General features: G+C 51.7%; 1 protein-coding gene across 1 annotated transcript; it reads left to right on the top strand.

Moving 5' to 3' along the window:
- ZBTB49 (zinc finger and BTB domain containing 49) lies at window positions 1-27,319 on the top strand. Its single transcript, XM_043572972.1, has 8 exons — window positions 1-88; window positions 7,510-7,680; window positions 9,673-10,778; window positions 13,257-13,303; window positions 20,583-20,656; window positions 22,289-22,371; window positions 22,463-22,624; window positions 26,177-27,319. The coding sequence occupies exons 2-8, from the start codon at window positions 7,529-7,531 to the stop codon at window positions 26,848-26,850; spliced, it is 2,298 nt and encodes a 765-aa protein (XP_043428907.1). The 5' UTR covers window positions 1-88; window positions 7,510-7,528; the 3' UTR covers window positions 26,851-27,319.
- The last annotated feature ends 461 nt before the right edge of the window (window positions 27,320-27,780 follow it).

Here is a 27,780-nt window from a genome sequence, read left to right on the forward strand (position 1 = left end):
GGTTCCGCGGCCGGCGGGGCCCGGCGAGCGGCGCTGAGGGCGGCGGTGGCGGCGGCCGGTGAAGAGGGGCAGGCGGGGCAGGACTCGGGTAGGTGGCCGCCGGGCCGGGAGGCCGGCCTCTCGAGGGCGTGGGGCCCCAGCGCGGTGCGGTGGGAGCGGCCCCGGCCCGGAGCAGCCGCCGCCGCCTCCGCTCCCGGGCTGAGCGAGGGTCGCGCGGGAGTTCGCTCGATCCCAGAGGCGCGGGGCCTGCGCCCCCCGTGCCGCCGCTTCGGCCCCGTGGCGCGCTCCTTGTCCCCGTCTGTCGCCCTGTAGTCGCGGGCAGGGCTGAGCGCCGCGGAGCTCCTAGCCAAGCGCGGCCTCGTTTCCACGCGGGCTGCGCGCGTGTGAAACGGGCGCGGAGACTCCGTCCCCGGTCCGGCCCGGGAGTCGCTCAGCACGGTGCCCGCCGCTTGCTTAATGGTTCAGCCGTTCCTCTTGGCCCTCAGCGGGGGCTGGCAGACGGGGGCGGTCATTAAGTGCTTGCCGCTTAACCGAGTGGCTACGGGGTGTATGGGGTGTGGACACGGTCATGTGCGCTCCAGTCACCCGGCGGGGAGGGGGGGAGGGGTGATAAGGAGGGTTTCTCTCCGGAGGTGAGCGCGGTTGGGCTGGAATGGAGAGTGCATCCGTTTGCTAAGCCCTCGTAGCCAGCACCACAGGCTGGAAGTCCAAGACCAAGGTATCGGGATGGTTTCTTCTGAGGCTGCACCACCTGGCCCGCAGACACCCACGTTTTTGCCGTGTTTTCACGTGGCCTTTCTTCTGTGCGGGAGCATCCCTGAGGTCTCTCCTGGTGTCCAAGTTTTCTCCCCTAATGGGGACAGCAGTCCGATGGCATTAGGGCCCACTCGAATGGCTTCACGTAATTACCTCTTTAAAGACCCGATCTCAAAGCCGCAAATATTATGAGGTACTAGGGCTTAGGGTCTCAACGTTTGGGTTTTGGGGGGGGACACCATTCAGCCCTTAACAGAAGGCATTCACCGGAAGGACAAGGAAGAAAACATTTTCCAACAGAAGTGACAGAATTGCCTTGAGGTCTCAAAGCAGGGCGGTTGAGGTGTTTTTGTGTGCAGGGCACACATGTGTCTCATTGGTGTTTGTGCTCTTCTGCATTTGTGTTTTCACTTGGTCCCCCCTGGAAGCCCAGGGGGAGCCCTCTTTCGTCTTTCTGGTAAATCGAGTTTTCTGGTTTCAGCACACATGTCTTTTCCTTGAGGAAGTTCTCCCTGACCCTCCTCCTTCAAATTAATCCGCACTTCCCTCTTTCAGCGTCTCCTGGACCATGTAGTTCCTGTTTATTCTCTATCTGGGGCACCGGGGTCCAAGGGCACCTGACTGGGGACCCCCCCAGACAGACCACTGATGAAATCCAAAGGCAGAGAAATGAGTGGTGGTGACGCAAGAAAGGAGTATATTTCAGGGAGGCCACCACGGGCAGGACAGTGGACTAGGGCTCAAAGACGGTCTCCAAAGTGCTGGAAGGGCTTCCAGGTTTATATAAGGAAAATGCGGAACAGAGGTTGGCAGATGCGTGCAGGTGGGCAGTGAAGGTCAGGTCGGTCATCGTCTTAGGGTCAGTCACACGGTGTCTTCCCGGCTCAGGGCAGGCCTCGTGGCTTGAGGGGGCAGTTTCATTTCCCAGCAGGGGATGCTTTGCCCGAGTTAAGAAACGAGCTGGAAAGAAGAACTTAGTCTGTTGGAAAGTACAGACTGAGGTCAGAATGGAGGGATTTGAGGTCCTCGTCCGTGAAGGCTCTGGTGGCCGCATATGTGAGTTGTTCACCATCATACCCTCAGTGGGGAGCATACAGTGACACTCCATAAAGTTAAATGAATGAGGTGAAAACTGAGACACAGCCCGTGGAGGGCAGGGGACAGATCTTGCCCAGGCGTTTCATCCTCACAACGCCTTGCACATGTCAGGCACACAGTGTCAGTTTAACTGCGTCGGCCTATATAGTGTCTTAGAGTCGGTCACTAGAGAGCTAAGACAACCAGGCTTGCTTGCTTGAAGCCATTGCTTCTGTCATGGGATTGGGGGGAGGGGGCACTAGGAATGAGCCATTTGAAAAACCGTGATGACCAAAGACAAAGGTCGGACCACTCAAAGGCAAGGTGGGTGCTGAGGTGTGTGAACTGTGGACCTTTGGAGAAGTATCCATTGGTGGCCCCAGGAAAGAAACTTCTGCAAATTCTGGGTATCTGACCAGTTGGAAAAGTGTCCCAGGGAACAGAAGGGCCCCTGCTCTAGGATCCCTCTCTGCAGGGTAGAATTCCGTTCTGGCTCTTACTCCCTTTACAAGCACCTCTTCACATGTAAGCTGTTTCGTGTGTGTGTGTGTGTGTGTGTGTGTGTGTGTGTGTGTTCTCTTTTCCCATATTTTCCCAAGTTTTCCCAAATTTCCCTTTGAGTCCAGTTCGTCCATCTTCCCACCATCACATTTCGGTACAGATTTGTAGCATTTAAAACAGGAAATACCTTAGGAATTCTTTAACCAGTGGGGGACCTCTCCATTTTTACATACGGAAAACTGAGGCTCAGAGTCTCCAGCTGTGGAGACGCTATGTATTGAGCACCCCTGTGTTCAGGGCGCCCTTCTAGGTACCAGAGATACGCCGATGAATAAGGCAGATGTGGTCTGTGTCCTCTGGTCTTTGTTCCTGGTCACAGAGCGAGCAGCTGCAAACACGGAGATCGGTCTGTGCCCCTTGAGTCCCAGCACGACACTGTGTGTTGCACTTGCCCATCCTCGCATATGCCGTGCTCACCTAGGCCCTCAACTGACTGGATCCAAGGAAGGCCTTTCACCTGCCGAGTGGAACTCAGAGTAGGGGTTAAGCACGTGGGCTTTGGGGTCATTCCCTGGGTTTAAATCCGAACTCCGCCCCTTATTATCAGTTACTCACTAGCTGTGTCGTCTTCTCTGTACCCGGTCAGGTTGTCTCTTGCGTTGCAACAAACTACCCCAAAACTTAGGGGACTTAAAAACTTATTTTCTCTCACGGTTTTGTGGGCCAGGAATTCAAGCAGAGCTCCACTGGGCAATTCTTCAGTTCCATGTGATACTCGCCTGGAGGCTGGGGCTGGTCTGGAGAGTCAGGTGTGGCTTTGCTGTCTGGTGGCTGGAAGGCTGGGCTCAGCTGAGTCCTTCTCCGGTTCCACATGTTCTCCAGTTGGGCGCCTTACAGCCAACCCAGGCCTCCAGAGTCACTGTTCCAGAAGACAGACAGTGGCAGCTGTCAGACCCAGAAATGAGCAGGGCTTTACACCCTCACTTTTGCCTGTTGTTGGTTAAGACACAGGCTGCTCAGATTCAAGGCAGGGAGAGACCTAGATCCCACCTCCCCTTGGAGGAATGTCAGAGTTGTAGCCCTCTTAATGGTCCACGTGCCTCATCATCCTCATCTATAAACTAAGAGGGGTACTTATGATTATCGTGAGAATTAAAGGAGACGAACTGGGTATGAGATGAGCATAGGGACTGAAAAAACACGCGTAAAGGGCTTAGAACAGTGCATGGCACGTTAGAAGCATTTTGTAAGCACGGGTCTGTATTATCACTGTCTTAGGCACATGATCCGTCGTTATTTACGCTTGTCACCCCTAAGACTCATGAGGAATATGAGATGTAAATTCTTTTTCCAGAGCTCTCTCTAATCTTGTGGGGGAGGTACAAAATTGCTGTCATGAAGCCATTAGAGAACTGTACTGAGTAGTACAGAGTAGTTACGATTTTCATAGTCCGTGTAAATTGTGTAACAGTTTCTAACTGTACATCACTTCTATATAGCTGGAAAATGTCTAAAGATCGAGAACATTTGCTGCATTTTAGCGTTAAAGCCTACAGAGGAAGGTTTTGTGTTGTATTTTTAATGTCCTTTTTCTCGTGGGATGTAGCATAGCACCAGAGCATGGGCTCCAGGGTTAGGAACCAGGCTTTAAATCCTGGCTTTGGAACACAGGATATTTAAACTCCCCATTTCTTAATTCCGTCTCTTCTAAAAGGCCGATAATAGGGTTCTTGTCGGATTATTGGAGTTAATGGATAGAATGTGCTTAACACAGTTCCTGGCCTGAAAATAGCGAACGATAGGTAATAACAATAAGCCAGTAACCCTTTTCTTTTCAAGCAACTGATGGGGCAGGGGTAGGTAACTGAGGACTCTATCATTTGGCTGTTCGGTACCCTCGAGGATTTAACACGGGGCACTGCCCCACCACCCGACATAACGCTCCCCTTTCTGTATTCTTGGTCTGAGTGATAAACCCCTCTCCCCGTGTTTTAGGGTTGCTCTTTAGAGGTGACATCACCTCTAATGCTAGTTTTCTTTGAATCCCACCCTGAGCTCAAACCAGGAGATCATGCCAGTACCCCGAGCTTTCCGTGAAGAAATAGGGGGATCCAAATGAGGCGTAGAGCTGAGGGTGAGTTTTAGAGATTCGAAGTCGAGGGGTCATACAGTGGAGATGGTTAGCAGAAAGTTGGACATTTGGAGCTACTGGTCAAAGCTAAAGTGTCCCATTTTGGGGTTGTCTGCTTCGAGCAGATGGAGGCCAGGAGTAGATGTGATTTTCATGGGAGAGAGAAGGGGGGGCCCAGGGGCTGAATCGTGAGGGACGTTACCGCTTGGCAAGGGGCTCGCCGAGGAGGACGTACAGGATAGAGAGGGAGCAGATCAGGGGCTTGGTCGGAGGAGGGCCCCGGGGGAGGCAGGCGTGTCCAGAGGGAGGCGCGCAGACCGCACTCCACAGGCTGTGGCTGGGGAGCGGCCCCTGCGGGCACGGGTGTAGCAAGACGCAAGGTGAGAAGAGAGTCCTCCGAAAGCAGAGCCGGGTGTGGAGTGGCTGCTGTGAGGGGTGTCAGAAAACGCGCCGTGATGAGTAGATGTGCCTAGAGGGACGGTTTTGTTGTCCTGTCTTCTTCTGCTTTTTTTCGACGCGAGGCAATCTTGGTGTGTTCGCAGGAACTGGTGGGCCAGGTGGGGACAGAGCAAAGCAGTGAACAAGCCGAGAATGAAGCCAAGTGCTGGGGGAGGCCGTGGTGGGGGCGAGGGGAGAGGAAAGCTGGCTTTGCAAGGAAGGCACACTTCATCCTGTGAAGCCGGAGGGGTCGCGTGAGGGACGAGCGAGAAAATTGGAATTACGAAAATAATGATTTAAAGGCACTCAGGTTACATCAAGTTATCTGTGGACTCAACCTTCTTGGTGAAGTCAGGTCACAGTCACTTTTATGGACGAGGGAGACAGACCTGGTGGAAATGAAGAGAAGGGAAAGGGCCTAGAAGAGTAGCTGCGGGGCTGGAGGGGGGGTGTCAAAAAGATGTAAAGAGACATCACTAACTGTTGTTCGTTAGCAGCAGAGGTTAGCCAGCGTGGATCTTAATGGGCGAGTGTCTGCTCTGTGCCAGGCAAAGGTGAATAAGGTGGTCCCCTCAGAGCTCACAGCAGAGCTGGAGACGCAACTGATCGAACATAAGGATAGGTCATCTAGGGAGGCAGGTGTGGGGTGCCGTACGATTGCAGAGGGGGGACCCCAGACTTGAGGAAACACTGGGGAGGAAGGAACACGTTTCCGAACGGCAGGAAAGGCTTCTAGGAGACGGTGACAGCTCAGCAGAGCCATGATATTTGGAAGAGTCCAGTGTGGATAAAGTATTCCCAGGACAGGAAGTATCAGAACCGAGGGCTTTGGGGGCAGAGAGCAAGGCAGGGTCCTGTAATCTGCCTGCCCCAGGAACAGCTGGAACAAGACTGGACAAAACCCAGACGGTGTCCAGGAACCGGGGCTTTTCACAGGCTCTCCGGGTGCTCTTTAGAGAGAACATTTGTTGAATACTTAGTATGTCTGTTGCTGTTCTCGATGTTCACGTGGGTTCTCACAATTGTCTCCGTAACCCGTGAGGTAGGGTGAGGAACGTGGACGTGGAGATAGTCATTGCCCAAAGTCACGTAGGTCATGAGCAGTGGCTGGGGCTCCGCACTCTCCCCAACACAGCTTGTCTGGGGAGCCGCAGGTAGCATGTTTTGGTGGGCACCTAAGGGGCATGGGAGGGGATAAGGCGATGGTGATCACGATGGGAGAAGGGGCTGTGTTCAAAAGCTTCGTTTTGGCTTCGTGGTTTGGTGACTTTTTCCATCATGCTTCTGCACTGAGGATGAAAGCGAATGAAGAGACCACACCGTTCCACACGGCCATTGCGGCACACGCCTGCCCCAGGCTGGCTTCATCTGTCCCCACGACTTCTCTTCCCTTCGGCGTGTGTCCCTGGATTGTGCTCCTGGCGTGAACCCGTGCCTTCCTCTCCTGTGTAGTCAGGTGTCTGAGTACTGTATTTGTGTGGTTGTATGTCGTGTACTTGTGTGTGTGTGGTTGTGTGTCGTGTACTTGTGTGTGTGTGCGTGTGTGTGTGTGTGTTTAGTAGAATTTAGGCTTCGTGAGGGCGGGGACTTGGTATGTTTGCTGGTTTGTTGCTGTAGCCCTAGAACCTGGCACATAGAGAGGTTGAAGACATGTGAGACCTTCCGTGTTTGAAAGAGGGTGTCCCATCTCGTTCAGTCTTAAAGTCAGCGTTCTTGAAAAGGCCTGTAAGATTCTACATGGTCTGACCCTCTCCCCTTCTCTCTCTCTCTCTCTCTCTCTCCCTCCCTCCCTCCCTCCCTCTCCCTGTCTCCCTCTCTCTCTCCCTCTCTCTCTCTCTCTCTCTCTTGTACGCACATACAAGCACTGACACACACAGGCACATCACGTCCTGCCACTCCCTTGGCTTCAGCGCTCTCAAGCTCAGCAGGCGCCTAACGCTTTCTAGTCTGTGCACGTCGGGTACGTGCAAGACGGGTGTTTGCTAAGGTAGCACCCCATCAGAGAGGCAGGAAGGAGCAGACGAGTACACGTGCTGCTTTGTGATATCTTTGTTATTAGTGTCTCGTGATGTAAGTTAATTTGTTTTGACTTACACCTTATCTCTGCAGGTAAGTTCCTAATTTTCCTCACCTTCTAATTCAGCGCCCTACGTATAGGTGCTCAATAAATACAGATTGGTCTTATCCACTTGGCTTTTCTCTACCCTTCTGAGTGTTTACATACACACGCTTTGTTGTTGTTGAATTATTCCAAAGTAGAAACCAGAGAAACGCATGTAGCATTATCGTGGTCGTAGTCTACATTTGCACTGTCAAATCCCGTGGCTCTTTAAATAAATTAAAGGTTTAGTTCCTCAGTCACAGCAGCCACATTTCAAGTGCTTAAGGCTGCTGTATCGAACGGTGGGGATGCGGAACATTTGCATCACCGCAGGTAATTCTGTGAAACTGCACCGGTCTCGATGCTTAAGACCCAGGGTTTTTTATGCTTGTTGCTGGTTTGTTTGAAGGAGCCGTGACTGAACCGCAGGTCAGTCCGCGGGTTCTGGGGCCACGTCGCTCCCAGTCACCCCGGGTCACGGTCTACTTCCTGCTCTTCCTCGCAGGTCTCCCGGGTGTTTGAGCATGGACCCGGTTGCCACCCACAGCTGCCACCTCCTTCAGCAACTGCACGAGCAGCGTATCCAAGGCCTGCTTTGTGACTGCATGTTGGTGGTGAAAGGGGTCTGCTTTAAAGCACATAAGAATGTTCTGGCAGCGTTCAGTCAGTATTTCAGGTACGTGTTGTAGACTTTGTTCTTCTAACCGTATGGAGAAAAAGCTCTTGTAGCGTGGATGTGTGTTGACTAAATTTTATTCTCTCCTTGGGTTTCACCTGTTCTTACCTTTTGTAGCACTGGGTGCGAGTTTTGCTTTTTGTATTTAGAGCAGCCTGAGGAAAAGAGCCTTTCGACCAAAAACTGTCTGGGCTGATTGAAAGTGTGTTGCCACTTTGTCTTGATAGCTCTAATCAAGGTCAGGTTTCTCTATGTACTTCTTACCCTTTTGTGGTAAAAAGATTGAAGAATAGAATTCCTGGTGAGAACTTTCTCGTGATAAGAAACTGAAGGGGGGAAAACACCCTACATACTGATTTTTTATTAAAATATTTTCATTTTTGTTTTTCACTGGAATAGTCTAAGAAAACAGGTTTGAACTGAATTTATTTCTTCCTGTACTCATTTTCAGGTCGTTAGACATTGTTGGAGTTAAGTGTTCTACGTACATTTTCTGAGTGGCTGAGGTTTATCTCTCTGTAAGCACTGAAGCTTTTTTTTGGTACCTTTTTTCCCCTTAAAATGCGTACCGTTTCATTGCTCTTGTAAGTCGTATATGGAACCTGACTTAATCTTTCCATCAAATTAAACCTCCGCCACCATCCGTGGTCTAAGTACACGTTGCAATGGACGGATCAGCTCACTGAGGTAATCAGCCCTTTTTGTCCCTGTGCAACTTGGTCCCAGACTCTGCTTTCCCTGCCCCTTTTTAATTTGTGCTTCCCTCAGGCAGGAACAGAGCTGAAGGCTATTTTGGGGAAGCAGGTGATTGGATTAGGGAAAAGGTCCACAAACTTGCCAGACCACGTACCTGACCCAGCTTGGCGGTTTAGATGCAGCACAAACTCGTTCACCTGGAACTCGACGCGTGTGCAGAATAAAGCGCGTGGGCGTTGTGCCCTTTTCCCTCATTCACTCCGAGGGCTCTTCTTGTTCTCACGGCTGGCTTGTGGGCCGTTGGGTTGCAGAGAAACCTCTAACAGATCTGATTACAAAATGAGTGTATATCAAGTCCCTAGAGTTGTCAGATTCACAGAGACAGAAAGTAGAGTGGTAATGCCAGGGGCTGGGGGCGGGGGGGGGGGGGAATAGAAGTTAATTGTTTCGTGGGTATAGAGTTTGGGTTTGGGAAGATGAAACGTTCTGGAAATGGACAGTGGTGATGGGGGCACAGCAGTGTGAATGTACTTCATGCCACTGGATTTCCCGTTGGAACTATGCTTAACATTTTTAACCACTTAGGAATGGACCAGATGGTAAATATTACGTATATTTTGCCACAATTAAACAAACTAAAATTAAAAGAATGAGTGTCGAGTGTTGGTTTTTTATAGTTATTTTTATTTTTAGACATTTTTAAGGCACTTAGATGTGGAAATGTTTTTGTTATGTGTTTTATCGTCTGAAATATAATTTGCCAGACTAGATATGAAATACTCTACCTGTATGCAGTCGATCATACATATGGATAATTATACTTTGAAAAGAACAATGAGTATATTTCAGAATTTTACTTTGAGATCTGTTTGGAAGGTTGAATATCCAGCACACTAATTTAATTCATCTGAATTGCTTTATTGGACAGCTTGCCAACACTTTTTAAAGGATTAAAATGCACTTCATTTAAAAATCTTGGCATGTAGGGGCACCTGGGTGGCTGAGTTGGTTGAGCATCCCACTCTTGATTTCAGCTCCAGTATGATCCCAGCGTCATGGGATTGAGCCTCATGCTCAGTGCGGAGCCTGCTTAAGATTGTGTGTGTGTCTCTCTCTCTCTCTCTCTCTCTCTCTCTCTCTCTGCCCCTCTCCCCCTCTCACACTCTCTGTAAAGTGAAATTAATAACAAAACATAAATCTCAGCATTTACAGGATAGTATTCTTGAATATTAACATGAGTATTACTCATAAGAAAAAAGTAATCATGCTATAAACAGCTATCCTTTCTTTTATCAGGAGCCTCTTTCAGAATTCTTCAGGCCAAAAAAGTGATGTTTTTCACCTGGATGTTAAAAACGTCAGCGGCATCGGGCAGATCCTGGACTTCATGTACACGTCCCATCTAGATCTTAACCAGGACAACATACGAGTCGTGCTGGACATAGCCCAGTGCTTGCAGGTTCAAAACGTTCTGAATCTGTGTCACACGTTTTTGAAATCGGCCGCTGTGGAACAGCCCCCTGGCGTGTCCTGTAACAGTACATTCTCCCTGCAGAGCGCTCTGGCTGCTGACGCTAACTGTGTCATCAGCGAAAACTACCCTCCTCCTTTGCTGCAGGAGTGTCCCGCGGAGGTTCAGCAGAGTAAGGTGTTGGATGAACCCCATTCTCACGCTCCCCCGTCAGTTAATCTTCATCACCCTGCGGGCGAAGCGCCCAAACCGGCGCCCGGTCCGCTAGAGGCCAGCGGCCCAGAGCTGCCTCTCAGGCAGAGCTACTGCTACAAACTCCGAAACTTCTACAGTAAGCAGTACTATAAACAGGCTGCCTGTCCCGGTCACGGGAGGGTGGGCGAGCCGCCCTTCCCGTCCAGCACCCCCAAGGGCCTCGGTGCCGGGGAGCGCCAGCCTGGCACGGCCAGCCGGCCCGGATGTGGGCCGGAGCCTGCGGGGCTCCTGCCTCCGCACTGCTCGGCCCCGCCCCTGAGTGAGCCGGACCCGGACCCGGACCCGGGGTCCGACAGCACGCGCCAGCCCCCGGCCAAGCAGATGAGGCTCAAAAAGGCCATCCACCTGAAGAGGCTCAACTTCCTCAGGTCACGGACACCCGCGGAGCCGGCGTCTGAAGCCAGGCGGGAGGACGGTGTGACCGAGCCGGCAGGCCCTGCCGGCGCAGATGCGTGGGAGGAAGCCAGCGGCCCCAGTGCTGAGGGACGAGGAGGCGGGGAGCTCATTGCCTCTGAGCACTCGAACTGCGTGAACGACACGGAGCGGCCCGAGGACCCCGCGGCGCTGGAGGACCAGTCCCAGATGCTCCAGCCACAGAGACAGTACGCGTGCGAACTGTGTGGGAAACCTTTTAAACACCCAAGCAACCTGGAGCTTCACAAACGGTCTCACACAGGTACACTGATTCAGTGCCCGCAGGCAAAGGAAAGGACCTGACCCAGACGCTCAGACACCACTGCCTGCTCTGCTTTTGTAAGAAGTTTTGCTGTTGCTCGATGACGCCATTGATAATCCCCCAGAAAATCCAGGAGCGTTAGCTGCTCTTTCTCTGACGTTGTTGGTGATTACTCTTAAAGAACGATCTCGGAGTTCTGTAGACGCTCTCGTAGAACCAGTTGCAAAAGAAGGCACACTTTTCGTTTTAATCGTGGCTTTGTGTGATAAACCTTCCAGCTTTGAAGAAGCGTAGCGAATTGTTTTGACGCGCTGAAAATCTGAGATATGTTCTAAAACGGATAAGCTGTATTTGCTCTTTAGAATTAGATGAACTTTATATTTTTTCAAAGCATGATGTTGTAGGTTCATCCAGACCAAAATAACTGAGGGTAATAGTAAAAGGTCTCTGGGAAGCCATGTTAATATCAGATTTTTTCAAATTGCGGTTTGGAAGGAAGAGGTACACTTTTTAATAAGGATCAGCTTTAACCGTTTGATAATTGGTTTTCAAATGGTAATTCTTCCATTTTGAACGTTGAATTTTCAGAGGCTTAGTACCCTAATTCATACCTCGTCCTTTCTCCAGAAAGTTTATTTTTTCCAAATGCTAAGTGTCACGGATACGACGTTATACGACACTTACATGTTATACGACACTTACGTGTTACTTTCCTTCCTGTAGTTAAACTGGGTGACTCTACTGCACGTGAATTAATGACAGCTCCCCTATAAGCATGAGAAGTACTATGCTAACGGGTGCTTCCAGCATAGCTGCTTTTAAGGTGCTTGTGCCATTGTGATCATGTCCACGTGCCATTCTGTTACCACTTTGGGTTGCCCACGGGCTTAGGTGTTGCTACCTCGTTGCATTATCGAGAGACTTCTATATGGCAGCCCTTCGTTTTCATGTGTTTGCATGTAAAGTGCTTTCGTTGGTGGTAGTGGTTCAGAATTATTTCATGTGAAGGCAGTATCGTTGGCTCAGCGTTGCCTGAAAAAAACTTGTTTTATTTAGGTCATTCTGTTTGCTTAAATTTCCTGGAGCCTAACGATCGTTATGATTTTTATTTGAGAACATCTCTCTCTAGCTTTAAAGGAAACAAATTACATTGTTTGTTCTGAAGGAACATCTTCGGATGCCAGTATCACACAGCCATGGCACAGGTGTTGACGGGGACAGAAATTGGGAAGGCGGCAGGCAGTTCTCTGATTACGGTCTGGAGAGCCCTTCCAGGGGGTCTGTGGGGCCTGAACTCTTTCCATCAGAGTCTGCGATGTTACTTGCCCTCTCCTTTCCTGCTCCAGGCGCACAGTGGAGTCAGCTAAAGGCTGCGGCCGCTCTGGTGGCCGCCGAGAGGTCTGATGGCGTGTTCTGAAGGTCTCCGTTTCCATTTCTGACGTGGGCTCTACCCACCGATGTAGCCTATGTAAACCAAAGCTCTTTAGGGCCGTCAGTTATTCAGAGGGCGAAGGGGTCCTGAGAGCAGAAAGGGAGGCCCCCTGGCGTAGGGTGATTGCCCCCGGTCACTCGTGAGTCTCGGCGACTGGTGACCTCTCGTTTCAGACTGTTGTAACTCAGAATGGGGTCTTTCACTTGACATTATCGTCTTCCCCATAATTTCAGACGTGAATGTAGTCACCAAATACAGGATTCGTGTGATTATAATTACTCAGGGTTGGAACTTCCGGTTTGTCCTTGAGGAAGCCATTGAACAGTTTTAGGAAGCCGTTCAACTCAAAAATATCCTGGCAGGATCTCAGAGAGCTAGCAGGGTGCCAAACCTCAGCAACACAGGAAGAAGGGAAACGTTCATGTTTAAAAAAAGAATCTTAATGAAACCACTTGATTTGAGGGGGATTCTTGGTCTTCAACGCATAGTAGGTTTTACAGGCCACAGGGGGTACCTTGAAGTACGCTTTTCCTGTTCTCTACGCCGGGTCAGAGCTGCGGTGGTTCCCCTGGGGTGGCGTCCACTCTGGACAGAGGTCGCCCGTCTGTTCTGTTCCAGGACGCAGAGGCCGGCGGTGGCCAGGGAAGCGCGTCCCCCTGCTGAATCTTGTTTTCCCCTGTAAGCGCGCGTCAGCCACCGAAAGGCGGCAGAGAGGGGTCTTCCCCGGCACGCTTGAAGTCCACCCCTGTGTGGCCGCCCCGTGCGGTGCGAGCGAGGCTCCCTGGCCGTGTCGGAAACTGGTGGTGAAGGACTCAGGCCGAAGGGCAGGGGAGCGGGCCGCTGCTGTCCGGCAGATGGCTTCTGCGCCGTCCAGGGGGGTGCGGGACAATCAGGAGGACGTGGGGACTCTGCCCACGCTCGTACTTTGGGAAAGAAGGCGACGCTGTCTTCTGAGAGGGCCGCGGAGATGGTGTAAACATTTTGAACAAAGTTGTGGTGCCGATGTGACTAATGATTTTACAAGTTGTTATTTTGTTTTGTTTCAGGTGAGAAACCTTTTGAATGTAACATTTGTGGGAAACATTTCTCTCAGGTGGGAATACTCTTATTTACTTTAATAATTGGAAACCCGAAACCCAGTGCTTTTTATTATTATTACAAATAAGACCTACATTTGGACTTCCGAGAGAAGCCTCTGGTGGTGTCTGTAACGTTGACTTCACACTAAATCGGAAGAAAATAATTTCTAAGGAAAACAAATTTTTAGATCATCAGGGGAAAAACAGCATTTTTTGTAAGGGTGTGAACTCCCCCCCCCACCCCCCCCCACCCCCACTTAAGGATGGGTCCGATCCTGGTATGTTTCTTCTCTTTCGTGAACGAGCTTTCCGGTAAACCACAGTGAGCACCCACCCACCCACCTGGAGGCCGCAAGTGCCGGGCTGTGTCCAGGACAAATGTCCCCTTCCTCCGGCTGGCACATCAGTTGTTAGGATGCGGGGAACAGAGCAAGCATTTCTCGTTCCTGCTTGGGCCGCCTTTCAGCTGACCCCTGTTTCATGATCATTGGGACACGTATAAAGTCTCCCCATCCAGCCAGTGTTTTGGTCCCTCCTACGCGTGCTGATCTGGGCGCTGGACGTAAACACCCCCTAGAGAGTTAATGTGTTAGAGGAAATTCTGAACGTAGACTGGTGGCAACCCACTTCTGAAATGGAGGGAGAGCCCTGCTTCTCTGCCACGTGCCGGGCGCTGGCATTTTAGAGGGTGGGTGAGGCCGGCTGCTCGGCCCCGGGCACACGGGCCTGCCGAGGAAACAGCCACCGCACGCCGTCGTTCCACTGGCGGGTGCCGCAGATCCGGTCGCAGCTCGTGCAGACGCTGTGTCACCGGGGCCAGGACTCTGGTCTGGGCCCTGACCCAAGAGCCCTCCGGGCCATAGAGCTGGCCGCAGCGCTCCCCAGGGCACGGAACCTCCGTGGCGGCGCCGTCTCCTGGCACGTCCCCCACGGAGCCAGCTCTCCGGGGTCCCCTTCGTTCTCCCCCCCAACCCCCAAACCTGTGCCCTCAGGGGCTTTTCCCTCCCACTGCCACCTGCCTGCAGGGATTCACCGAGTCCGGACCCCTGCCTTGGCGTCTTTAGTCCACACTTGCCGTCCAGGAGAACTCTGGCACCCACACTGCGTCCAATAGGTTTTTGAGAAGCGAGGGGAGTCCTCTCTCCTCCAGCTGCCAGTTATTCAAGGCCCTGGCGGCTTCAGGACGGCCTCGCCTGGGGGTTCCGAGCTGTGGCCACGACGATGGGCAGTGTGGATTCGGATCCCGCCCCTGGCCTGCTACTCAGTGACCTCGGGCAAGCCACCCCACCCTTTGCAACGTCAGCTTCCTTGTCTGTGAAACCAGGGAAAGGAGATGACTGACCCTGGGGAGCATGTGGGGAGTAAACGAGCTGGTAAAAGTAAGAACTCCTTTCTGCCTGGCACGTAGTTCGTGCTCAGGGGGCGTCATTATCTCCCGTCCCAGGGCCGCCCTCTCCGTTCTTGCAGACCAGTCTTCCCAGGGCACAGCCCCCCCCCCCCCCCCACCATCTTAACCTCACAGCTTTGGGGTGGGGGAGAACCTAAGACTTGGACTCATGACTGTTAACAATTAGCAGCCATCACTCCCTGGCCCACATTGTCCGAATTCTTAAATCAGGATCGTACTACCTCATGCCAAGTGTCAGGAGGAGTAAATGAAACAGTGGACACGAAAGCCCTTCGGACGTTTAAAATGTGATGACGGCTTAGGGTCTGTCCTCTCCTTGCATGGAATCCTTCCCTGACCCTTCTTTGCTAATCAGAGAGAACCGGACATTGAAGCGTCCGTAGTCAGCCTTCAGCCTCCTCTCCTGGCATCGATGGCAGGTCTGGCCTCCAGAGATTCTGATTTGGTCGCTTTGGGGTGCGGCCCGGGTGTAGGGATGTGTCAGTACAGCGATTTGGACGTGTGGCTGAGGTTGAGGACCGCTGCTCCGACCTCGTCCTGCACTTGCCCTCCGGAGTCCCATCAAGGTGGCCCTGATGACTGCCGCTCCCGAAATCCTCCTCTGCTGGGGTCTGTGGTTTTGTCGGTTTTGTGAACATAGGATTACGTATACCTGCAGTTTTCAGATGCATATTGCTGTTTTACTTCGTAGTGAAATTATGAAATTTTTTGTGAACAAGGACTTCTGTTTAAAAACCACTCAGTAATAAGTGTTTGTGGCAAGCGTGGGGTGCGCTGGGGAAATATGCATAGGGAACGGCATGGACAAAGAGAAGCGAGTGCTCGTTTCTGCCTGGAGGAAGTGGTGTTCGGGGCGGGTGATGAAGACGGGAAGTATGTTACGAGATCGCTCAGGTGAGCCCCAAAGACAAGCAGACATTTGATAAGCCTGGGGGTCTCTGGCATTGAGGAAGCTGTCGCGTTGTGGATACAGGGATACTTTGTAAGTAGTGCCCGCTGACCATCTCCGCCTTACGGCAGGCAGTCATTTTTATTTTTTATTTCTTTAGTTTCTTTTTTGTATTATTTTTTATATTAAATATAATTTATTGTCAGATTGGTTTCCATACAACACCCAGTGCTCATCCCAAGAGGTGCCCTCCTCAATGCCCGTCACCCACCCTCCTCTCCTTCCCACCCCCCCTCAACCCTCAGTTCTCAATTTTTAAGAATCTCTTATGTTTTGGCTCCCTCCCTCTCTAACCGTTTTTTTTTTTTCCTTCCCCTCCCCCATGGGTTTCTGTTAAGTTTCTCAGGATCCACATAAGAGTGAAACCATATGGTATCTGTCTTTCTCTGTATGGCTTATTTCACTTAGCATCACACTCTCCAGTTCCATCCACGTTGCTACAAAGGGCCATATTTCATTTTTTCTCATTGCCACATAGTATTCCATTGTGTATATAAACCACAATTTCTTTATCCATTCATCAGTTGATGGACATTTAGGCTCTTTCCATAATTTGGCTATTGTTGAGAGTGCTGCTATGAACATTGGGGTACAAGTGCCCCTCTGCATCAGCACTCCTGGATCCCTTGGGTAAATTCCTAGCAGTGCTATTGCTGGGTCATAGGGTAGATCTATTTTTAATTTTTTGAGGCACCTCCACACTGTTTTCCAGAGCGGCTGCACCAGTTTGCATTCCCACCAACAGTGCAAGAGGGTTCCTGTTTCTCCACATCCTCTCCAGCATCTATAGTCTCCTGATTTGTACATTTTAGCCACTCTGACTGGTGTGAGGTGATATCTGAGTGTGGTTTTGATTTGCATTTCCCTGATGAGGAGCGACATTGAGCATCTTTTCATGTGCCTGTTGGCCATCCGGATGTCTTCTTTAGAGAAGTGTCTAGTCATGTTTTCTGCCCATTTCTTCACTGGATTATTTGTTTTTCGGGTGTGGAGTTTGGTGAGCTCTTTACAGATTTTGGATACTAGCCCTTTGTCTGATATGTCATTTGCAAATATATTTTCCCATTCCATCGGTTGCCTTTTAGTTTTGTTGATTGTTTCCTTTGCAGTGCAGAAGCTTTTTATCTTCAGAAGGGCCCAATAGTTCATTTTTGCTTTTAATTTCCTTGCCTTTGGAGATGTGTTGAGTAAGAATGAGCTGGAGCAGATGTTTGCGGTTACGGTGTATTGGAGTGCTCCCATGCTGTTGCTGGAATGTTTGCTTTGGTAGAAGGGAGTTTGTAAATATTTTCCCTTCTGGAAGTCTCGAAAGTGAGAAAACAGATTCACCAATGAGAATTAATCTTTTATATTGGAGTCAGTCTTGGGGGGGAATTTATATTTAGTAGAGTCAGTCTTGGGGGGGAAAAAGTTACCCATAACCTTGCCGTTGAGTCTGTAAGCAGTACGATACGTGAGCTTTGCAAAGCTACCGTAATTTGAGACTGTGGCAACAGACGACACCTGTTAATGTAATTGTGGACACGGTCTGTGCGCGGATCTCAGCACTGGGGGTCCCGCATGCGTTAGAGTATGAGTGAGGCTCTGTCCGAATGCAGGGTGTCCGTGCGGGGTAGAACCCGGCCCCGTAGGTGCACCCGGAGGAGACGTGAGGTAGGGGCAGGTCTGGAACATCTGTGACGTGAGAAATGGGAAGAGGAAACCTTGTGCACTGAGCTGTCTTTCGGGAGAGGACTGGAGTTGTGTCGTCTCTCCAAAGAGGCAGGAATGGAAACTTGGAGTGACTGGTGCAGTCAGTGCCTTCCGGAAAGAGGTGTCCCGTGTGTGGGGTGCCACTGAGGGGGCCCGCCTGGAGATCAGTGTGCTCCCCCCGGGCACGGACACAGCCTGACGCCACAGGTGACAGGGTTTGGGCCCGTCCAGGGGAAAATGCAAGAGTAAGAGTGTTTTGATGAACTTTTTCTAAGTTGTTGAATTTTGAGCCCTGAGGTGGTATGTCCCACACTCCTGTTGTTTAGGAGACATCTCTGTGCTAATCTCCAGATTTTTTTTCCCTGTTAATTTTTGTTATTTGGTGAAATCCTAAAGTCCCAAAACTCCTGAACTAGGTGACTTTTAAGATCTGGGATCCCTTTTATCTCTAAGATGGTATGACTCCTCAGCTGTTTTTTACATGAATAATCAGCTGCCGTTGGAAAAGTGTTCTGATAGAGAATATGTGTTTGGTTTGCTCGTGTTTAAATGCTCACGTCCTCGTGCCTATTAGAAAGGGTTTATTTTTTAAATTACTCAAATCAGGTGTTAGTTCTTTTCTGCAGCAGAGTTTTCTGTTCACAGTTCTGACAGCTCCCTCCTAATTTAAAATATCTGCTTAGAAGGAGTAGAGCCTCCTTTGCTGCTAACGTTCTTGAGCACAGACAGTGAGTGCCGCAGGCTTGGGAGTCCACAGACCTGAATCAGGATGTTTGATCCCGGCTGTCGGAGCCCAGGCTGATGACTTCCCTCCAGAGCATCCGTTTGCTTTTCTGCAGACCGCGATGCTACTGCTTTATAAGGGAGTTGTGACTAGGTGACAAGTTGTCTGCGGCTGCTAACCCAGCCGCTTCATGCCTGGTAACCTCCGAATCATCAGTAGCAGTCACTGTTACCAGCGCTTGCTAGAGAGTTCCATCCAAGATGTGGACCAGGTACTTAGCATGTAATGAGCACGAGAGTGAAGCACAGTTTACCAAAAATAAAGATGCTTCAGTAAAGGTCAAGTACTCTGGGTCCCAGTTTGCTGTGCCATTTGGCAAAAATCGTTGAATGCATTATCGGACTTTTTTGCCGGAATCTTTCAGTGTGTCATCTGCTTTTTTTTTATACCATCGGCCAGATCAATATGTACTCCTTCATCTGGGGGAAGATTTTCATGATCCACTTCTATTTATTAAATAGCTCCAAAAAAAAATTCAAGGGGTTGTTTTGCTACTGCTTATTACACTATGTTAAGTGGAAGATCATTTGATTATACTTGCTTTGAAAACGAGTAATTGTGACGCTTCAGTTAAAAAGCAAGGGCTCAGTGCTGCTAAGCACTGACTCAGAGAATGCATTTCAGTCGTGATACATCATTTACAAAGTAACTTAAAAAGAAGGACCTAATTTAACAGATGAGCCCATGGTGCTATTCAAATTGTTATATAACTGATGCGCTTTTCTGGAATTTGGAATTGACTGACTTAAAACAGTCAGTGGTACATTATCTCACCTCCCGGGAGCTGTTTCCCCAACAGCCAAGTGACTCTTGTACGTAATAGTCAACACAAGCCACTTTATTCACAGAAACTTGTGAGTTCAGACTCCCACAAACCCATGTTACTTTCTGGCTCAGCTGTGTAACAGGGGCAGTTACTTATTTATCTGAATCTGAGTTTTTCATCTAGAAAACAGATCTAATTACTAAGAGCAGCTTAGTGATGTGTGTAAGGGCAGGCAGACGAAACGCATACGGCTGTTGACACTTACTGTTGTCAGTAGTCATTCTGTTAAAAGCCAGGTATTTACCAATGTTTTGCCAAATTCTTCCTCTTTAGTTATCTCTAATAAACCTGAGTTTTTTCGAAGCCATATTTATCATATTCCGAAGTACCTGACTGTGTGATCTCCCAGAGCCTGACTCACACAATCTCCATGCTCTGTAACATGAAATCCCCAGGCCACACTTTTTCTACCTGTAAGTTTCCACTCAGAAGTGGACTTCAGACCGCCTTCAAACGTATAACCATGCACTGTCTGCATTTTATTTAAAATCTAGTTTGCAGATTTACAAAGCCAAATTTGTTAGTTGGCCATTACTGTTCATCCTCTCTTTTTGGCTTATTTTGTGCATAATGCCGGCACATTATTACCCTCGGGCACATTCATTCGTTTCAGTGTCTTTATAACGGAACACTGTAAAAAATTAGGAGGGGAAATGACAGATTGAGTCCATTAAGTTAAATTCCAGCAGTGGAGGATTTTGTTTTCAAATCCTAATTTGAAACATTGGCCAGGAGCTTTTTTAGTATAAGGCGATTGCTGTTTCAATTTTAGTGTACTTGAGGCAAGTTAATATTGATTTCCTATTGATCATTCCACGGAAACCTATTTTGCGATCCCCATTTAAGTAAGTTACTCTCTCTCGGTAGGTACGTTAAGAATTGTGTACAAATTGAATTGTCTGTACTGATCCTCAGAACAACCAATAAAAACTCAATTATGAAAGGAAAATAAAAAAAGAAATAAGTTACTCTCTGCGAAGCCCTGCTAGTTTCAGCAATTAGGAACATAAAAGGCCCAGCAGCGAAATGGCTCCTGAGTCTCCTGCTTTGCGTTTTTGCACAAAGGTAAAAGAAAGGACAGCCCAGTCCGGCACAACAGAGCCCAGGGGAAGTGCTGTTTGCACGTGTCTTACCTTCTTTATGAACCAAAGCATGTTTTTAAAAAGAAACAAGGAACCCTGAAATAACCAAGTACAGACAGATGCTTTGTTTCCAAGTGATGCCTGCATATAGATGGTCCAAGTTAAAAACACCAGGTAAAGCGGACCGAGGTCTGTTTGAAATACAAGCTTAGCAGCCCCCACAGTGTGTGGGGCCCATTTGCCAGGGAAGCAGCACAGCGCGTACCCGCGAGGCGACAAGCCAGGGGCTCACGGGGAGCACTGGGGTCAGAAGTGTGCCATCAGGCATGTCCGTGCGGTCTACAGATTGCCGGGCAGGCCCAGGCCCCCGAGTGAGGACGGGGCTGTCCCTGGTCTCCCTGCACGCGGCTGCTTTGAGCTGTGCATATGTAATCTTCACCTGGAAGTTGGACCAGGACCTGGCTCGGTCTGTTAGTTTTCCTTTTGAATTTATAGAACCTTCAAGAAAACTGGTCATTACTGGCATGCGTTTTCTCCTCCCCTCTCTTACAGGCAGGTAACTTGCAGACTCACTTACGTCGGCACTCTGGTGAAAAACCATACATCTGCGAAATCTGCGGAAAGAGGTCAGTGCTGGGCTTGTTCCTCTGTTTGTAAAGAATAACTCGTGTCTGTCTTTGAGTTCGGTGTTCTCTGGGCCACCTGTGGGCTCACCGCGTAGCTAAGGAACGCAGGTAAAGTCAGACCCTCCGGCTTTTCCATAACAAAAAGAAAGAGAAATGTTCATTAAGAGAAAGAAAATCTAGGACACAGAGTCTTAGGAAATGGGATTTTACATGAAACAAAATTATACTAAAATTTCCATTCATTCCAAGAATGTCTGTTAACATAGATCATAGATCCATGGGGACGTGGAGGTGACTGTTATGGGTGGGGGGGGGGGGGGGGGGGGGGGGGGGGGGGGGGGGGGGGGGGGGGGGGGGGGGGGGGGGGGGGGGGGGGGGGGGGGGGCGGGCAATGAGACTCACAGCCAGGAAGGGCTGGAAGGGCCCTGAGCTGAGTCAGAAACAGGCCTTGAGAGCTCAGCAGTGCGAGTGGCCAGCTGGGCAGGGCTGTGACTTGTGACAGAGTCGCAGTGGGGACCTTCCTGCCCTCCCTGGGCCGCTTGTCTGCAGTCTGCACACTTTTAACAGGCACCAGCCATAGCGCTTCAGTCATTCATTTATTTAACCAACATTTATTTGGCACCTGCTGTGTGCTAAGTGCTGTGATGGGAACATAAACAGTATAGGGGCCCCTGGCTGGTTTAGTGGGTTAGGCATCAGCCTCTTGATCTCAGCTCAGGTCTTGGTCTCAGAGTGAGACCAAGCCCCACGTGGGCTCCATGTGGGCTCACGTGTGAGTTCAAGCCCCACCTGGGCTCCACGGTGGGTGTAAAGCCTTTGTTAAAAAAGAGAAGGGAAAAAAAAACAGTACAGGTTCTGCCTCCGATAAATTCATAGTCAAGGGCGGTGGGCAGAGACGGCTTTGGGGACAGTTCAAGTCAAAGTCCTCCAGTATGGGGTGCGGCACGTGCTGTGGGGACGCGGGAGGAAGAAGCGCCCCTTGTTCAGGTCCAGGAAAACCGCTGTCTGCAGATGGGAGGAAACAGAGAAAGAAAGGCTGCCTGGCCTGGCACGTCTCCCTTTCTGCCGTGGCCGCTTCAGCACCGCGGGCACGTTTCGTGCCAGGGGTATCGCACACCCCTCGCTTCGGGCGCCTCCGGAGTGAGCCCCCGCTTCTTCAGATGGTGTCACTTCCCTTTGGCCTTGTTTTACAACGTGGGTTAAATGGGAGCCTTCTGAACTCCCTTTAAAAGCAAGGCGTGTATTTAAAACCATGTCCATACACGTGTTGTTGCAAACAGAACCACTTGTACAATTAGGCGTGGTGGGAAGGAAGCGTGTTTCTGTGGCCGAGACCTCCCTGAGCCAACTCGGTGACCATCTCTGAAGAAGAAAGAGTGACGAAACTAGGTAGAAAAAAAAAACAGTCATTCAGAAACAAAGCACTTGCATCATTTTCTACTTTCTTGTAAAAAAGAGAAAAAAAGTAAAGATTTTTAAAAACGCACATTTCAAATGAAATCAGGCCACGTCTGGTTCGTTCTGCAGGGATGTGGGGAGCAGCCCATCCGTCCCCCTCAGTGACTTGCAATTGTAAAGATGTGCACCAATGTGGAAAGAAATTCTTAATTGGGTTTCCGAATGTCACGGCAGGTTCGCAGCCTCTGGTGACGTCCAGCGCCACATTATTATTCACTCGGGAGAGAAGCCACACTTGTGTGACATCTGTGGGCGAGGTACTGCTGAGCGTTTTCCTTTCCTTTCTCGAAGACCGCTGACGAAAACGGCCTCAGTCCTTGAGCCGAACGCCTCTTGTGGTCTCTCTAGGCTTCAGTAACTTCAGCAACCTGAAGGAGCACAGAAAGACGCACACGGCCGATAAAGTGTTCACCTGTGACGACTGCGGCAAGTCCTTTAACATGCGGAGGAAGCTGGTGAAGCACCGGGTCCGGCACACGGGTGAGCGGCCGTACGGCTGCCCCGCCTGCGGTGAGTGGGTGACGCCCGCGGACGCGGCCCCCCAGGTGCCCGCCCTGTCGCTGCGTGGTTCACCTCCCTTTCCTCGGGGGCGACACGGACGCGGTGCTGTCCCCTCGCCCCCTCCCGCGGGGTCTCCTCTCATCCCTCCCTGGGCTCGCGTGTCAGACGTTCGCGGAGCTGCCCCGAGGTGCTCTGGGCACGGCCGAGTCCGGCTGCCGCGGGCTCCTGGCCGGGGCCGCGGGGCGTAGACAGAAAAGCGTGGAAGGGCGAGGTGTGCAGCAGCGGGCGTCAGCACAGCCGCCTCGACGGCAGGGCCTGGGGCCTGCCGGCGGACTGTCCTGTCGGAGCATCTCGAGCACGTGGTGGGGTCAAGAGGGAGGGCTTCTGGGTCACGTACGGTGAAGCAAAGGGCGCTTCTCTCCGCAAGGACGCGGCAGCGAAGTGGCCAGAAAGGGGAGGGTGGGCTGGCGGCCCTCGCTTCTGAGGGGCCTCTCCGCCCAGGTGAGGGAGGGCGGACTCTCAGTTACCTGTGTCCCTGTGATCGTGGAGGGTTTGAGCCTCTGAAGGAGAGAGGGCGTGCGTACACGTGCGTGCCTGTGACGAGCACTTCACCATGCCGACTGAGTCATGGAGGAATCAGTGAGTAACGATTTTTACGACTTCCTGTGTGCAACAGACGGGGAGAACGTCCAGAGTCCTGCTGTGGGAAGGCTGGAATTGGGCTCTGCCTGGAGCGCCTCCTCCTAATTGGAGCTGGAATCTGGAACAGGGCAGGACTTCTGGGCTGTAGCCAGAAAGTACCTTGTTTTTGTCTCCCACTTAAATTGTACACAGATCTCATCTCCTAGATACAAAGTTAGGCAACTCCATGACTCTTCTCATTACTCTTAAAAATAAAATTGGGGCGCCTGGGTGGCTCAGTCGGCTGGGCGTCCGACTTCGGCTCAGGTCATGATCTCGCGGTCCGTGAGTTCGAGCCCATGTCAGGCTCTGTGCTGACAGCTCAGATTCTGCTTCAGATTCTGTGTCCCTCTCTCTCTGCCTCTCCCCCACTCAGGCTCTGTCTCTCTCTGTCTCAGAAATAAATTAAAAAAAAATTTTTTTTTTTAATAAAATAAAATTGGTAGTAGTACCTGGGTGGCTCAGTTGGTTAAGCGCCTGACTCTTGATTTCAGCGCAGGTCATGATCTCACGGTTTGTGAGATCGAGCCCCGCCCATGTTAGGCTCTGTGCTAACAGTGTGGAGCCTGCTTGGGATTCTCTCTCTCCCTCTCTCTCTTAATAAAAGAGAAAAAAAAAAAAAAAAGGAAAGCAATTGTTACTTTAAATCACAAATGCAGTCTCAAATCACTAATTTAAAATGTCAGTTCCAAACGATTATTACAGCTGTCAACTTGATTTAAGATTAAATTCTCTCTTCCCTCCCCGGCTAGGGCTGGCTTAGACCCCAGTAGAGGAGGAAGCAGAGGAGGACCCTGCCTGCCTCACCTTGTGTTTCCAGCCCTTTCCCTCCCCTCACTAGCCATGGTTTCTGACCCTGATAAGGTCAGCCTGGGGCCAGGGGAAGATAAAGAGAGCACAAGAATGTTCGTTCTTATAGGACAGGTTCAAAATTTTGTAACCGCTTCATTGAGGGAAAAGCCCCATACCATAAACTTTACCCATTTAAAGCGAACAGTTCAGTGAGTGGTTCTGGTATATTACTCACAGAGTTGCACAACCCAACCCTCACCATGGTCTATTTTCGAACATTTTCATCACCCCAGAAAGGAACTCCACACCCACTAGCAGTCATTCTTCGTTCCCACGCCCCAGCCTAGACAACCATTGATCTGCTTTCTCTCTCTGGATGTGCCTGTTCTGGACATTTCGTATAAACGGAATCATTCAGCACGTGGCCTTTCATGACTGCTTTCACTCAGCAAGTGCGCTGTGAACATCGGCGTACTACTTTGTGTGGGTGTGTGTTTTCATTTCCTTGAGTTCAGAAGACAGGTTCAGTTTTAAGATGGCTTCACATTCTGGGCTTTGCAGTGAATAGAGAGCTCCTCCCTCTCCCTCCTCCACCCTTCCTCCCTCTGTCCTCTCCCTCCCCTGACTGCCTTCTCCTTCCCTTCCCTCTCTTCCTTTCCCAGCATTTCTCTGCACTTTCCAAGGTGCAGACATGCATTTTCCTCTAGCCCTGGGTTTTAGCAGTTTATTCCCAGGAGACTGTCTCTGTTGAGGTCTCACCGCCCCTCTGGCCAGTCCTCACAGGCTGGACTGAAGATGGCTCCAGGCAGCTCGCTTGTGAGCACCCTCGTTGAGTCCCTGGAAACGCAGCGTCCTGCACTGCCTGGGACTGCGGGCCACGGCCGAGCGCGGTGACCGTCCTCTCTGCCGCCAGCACGGCCAGCCGGCTGTCTCTCACCGGATTCCCCAGGCAGGAGGCAGGTGCTGCCCCGTGGTGTCCTCACGGCAAGGATGGCTGTGAAGTCTGGCCCCCTGTCTTGCCTCTGGGATGAAAGAGAGAGACTGGCCACGGTCCTCTCCTGGGGGAACTCTACTGTGGCTAAAATTCACGTCTTCAGGACCCTAGAAAAGATTATTCCCATCTGCCCAGTAATTCCATTACTGAGAATTTATCCTAAACAGTGTAAAGAAAGATGGTGACTGAACACGAAGTATGGTAGCAAACAGGTGGAGCCCGCCCACACGTGCAGGAGATCGAGGACGGGAGTCCAGACATGTCACGTGTCTGTATAAACTGTGTGGTATAGCGACAGCATAGCAAACGGTGTTGTTCAGTGAAAGAGACCGAGCCTGACGCTGAGGGCACGGTGTAGACGTGAGGACACAGGGTCACTGTGGCCACTGTGGCGAGCTTCGGTATCCTGCGTGGGGAAGGGTACACCTGTAACGCATGGACGTCGACGCCTCGTCTGCCTGATGGGCGGGCGCTCGGAGCTGAGCGTTCCACGTTCACGCGTTCACACGGGTCAGGGCGAAGCTCTAAATACGCATCTACGTAACTGTGTAGTTCTCAGTCCTCTGTCAACATGTGATGTCTTCTGGAAGGCTCTCTGTTGGTTTCTGTCTTCCGATCTTACCTACTCTCATCGTGAAGTCGACCCCCCCCCCCACCTCTGTCATATACACAGGATGGAACTAGAACCAGGAGAAGCATATGTAAAATTATGTTGAAAGCAAAAAGCTGTTTCTAAATTGTCGATCGGCCACGTTAGATTTGCGAAAACTTGAACAAAACGGGCGAGGTTTCCTGGCACGGGCCGGCAGGGGCTGGCACCTCGGCTTACCCGGCGAGGCGCTCCGGTGCGGGGACACAGAGTCCCTCGAAGGCTCACGCCGAGGTGCCCGCCGCCGAAAGGCCGCGGGGCGGAGGGACGCAGTGGAGAAGAACGCGAGCGTCTTCCTTCCGGGGCGAGCAGGTGTCGGGAGGGCTGGACTCCGTGCCGGTGAAAGCAGTGAAAGCAGAGCCGTCTGGGTTTTAGAAGGGGGCGGGCGCGGGGGCGGTGCTTCCGGAAGGCGCGCTTCTGAAAGGACATCCTTTTCCTCTCGCAGGGAAGTGTTTCGGGGGCTCCGGCGACCTCCGCAGGCACGTGCGCACGCACACGGGCGAGAAGCCGTACGCGTGCGAGGTGTGCAGCAAGTGCTTCACGCGCTCCGCCGTCCTCCGGCGGCACAAGAGGACGCACTGCAGGCCCGAGGCGCGCCGGGACGCGCTGGACGAGCTGGCGCAGGCCCTCGACGCCTCCGACCTCGAGAAGTCCCAGGGCTCGGATGCGTTCTCCCGGGACGTGCCCGTCGCCTTGATGCCCGCGTCGCTCAAGCTCCCCGCGCACCCGGTGGAAGAGTCCGTGACGGAATTTGACGGCCACGCTGCCGGCCCCTACTGCAAGTTCCGGGCCGCGGTCGAGCCTCACGGAGCCGGCGGGCCGGAGAAGCTGGGTCCGGACCCCGGCAAGCTCGCCAAGCGCCCCCTGCAGCCGGCGCCGCAGCAGACGTTCGCTTACCCGGGCGCGGCCGCCTCCGCCGGCGACCAGCCGCTGCCGGCCGACAGCCCGTCCCTGAGCCGCTCGTCCCCGGCCGCGCTGGACAACCCCTGCGGCGATGGGCCTGGCGGCCGCGCGGCCTCCACGCCCTACAGGAACCCCGAGGGCCAGTTCTTCTCCAGCATGACCCTCTGGGGGTTGGCCATGAAGACGCTGCAGAACGAAAACGAGCTGGACCAGTGACGGCCGGCGACGGCCCCGCCCGGCCCCCGCGGCATCTTCTCGGCTCGGCAGGCGGGTCCCCGCGCCGCGGGAGGGGGCCCGGCCCCTTCCCAACAGCCCGAGGATCGTGTGACCGCCCCTGTGCCGCCGGTGGCTGATAACCGGGAGCATCTGGAGCCCAGGATCTGGGAAGGCCTGCCGGCTCCCCGCGCACACAGACGTGGGACCGGAGGCTCCAGGGGCAGCAGCTACCGGCTGGGGACACCGGCCCACTGACATCAGCCGGGCAGGACGGCGGGCACGCTCTGGGCCCGCTGCTGCACCCCGAGTCGTGTTCGAGGGAAAACATACAGAAACACAAATATTTTTGCATTTTTACATGATTGAAATTTGTAGCGTTTTGTACTTTAATTTACGCAAAAATTTTATTTGTATATGAAACCCGTGCTATAATTTAATGGGAATAAATGAAACTTGACTTTCTCTATAATGTCGTGTGTTTCCTCCAGCATTTTCATTCGTTTAAAGACCCCGGTGCGTATAAAAGTAAACGGCAAGAAAGGCTCCCCCTGCGGGGATGAGTCCTGGGTTCAGTCCAGCACCCAGGGACCGCGGGCTTCCAAAGCCACCGGAACAGGGCCCGAGTCCTGGCTCCCGCTTGCTGCCTGCGTCACAGGCAAGCTGCTCAGCCCCCCAGGATCTCCTCTGGGTTTTCTTTTGTGCGGTTTGAGGTAAGAATCTTGTGACACTCATGCAAGGCCCGACAGATGCCGCCACCCCCTGGATACTTGCCAGGTCCACCTGCTAGGCGGGGGCCTGAACGAGCTTCCCCCTCCCCTTCCCGGCGGACGTGCTGGCCTCTGCGAGACGGAGCGCGTTGTGTCCGTAGACCCGTCACTAGGCTACCCGAGTGAGCTCACACCCGGGAAAGTGCAGTTCCCCGCGTGGCAC

This window comes from Prionailurus bengalensis, chromosome B1, assembly GCF_016509475.1.
Source record: "Prionailurus bengalensis isolate Pbe53 chromosome B1, Fcat_Pben_1.1_paternal_pri, whole genome shotgun sequence".
Taxonomy (NCBI): domain Eukaryota; kingdom Metazoa; phylum Chordata; class Mammalia; order Carnivora; family Felidae; genus Prionailurus; species Prionailurus bengalensis.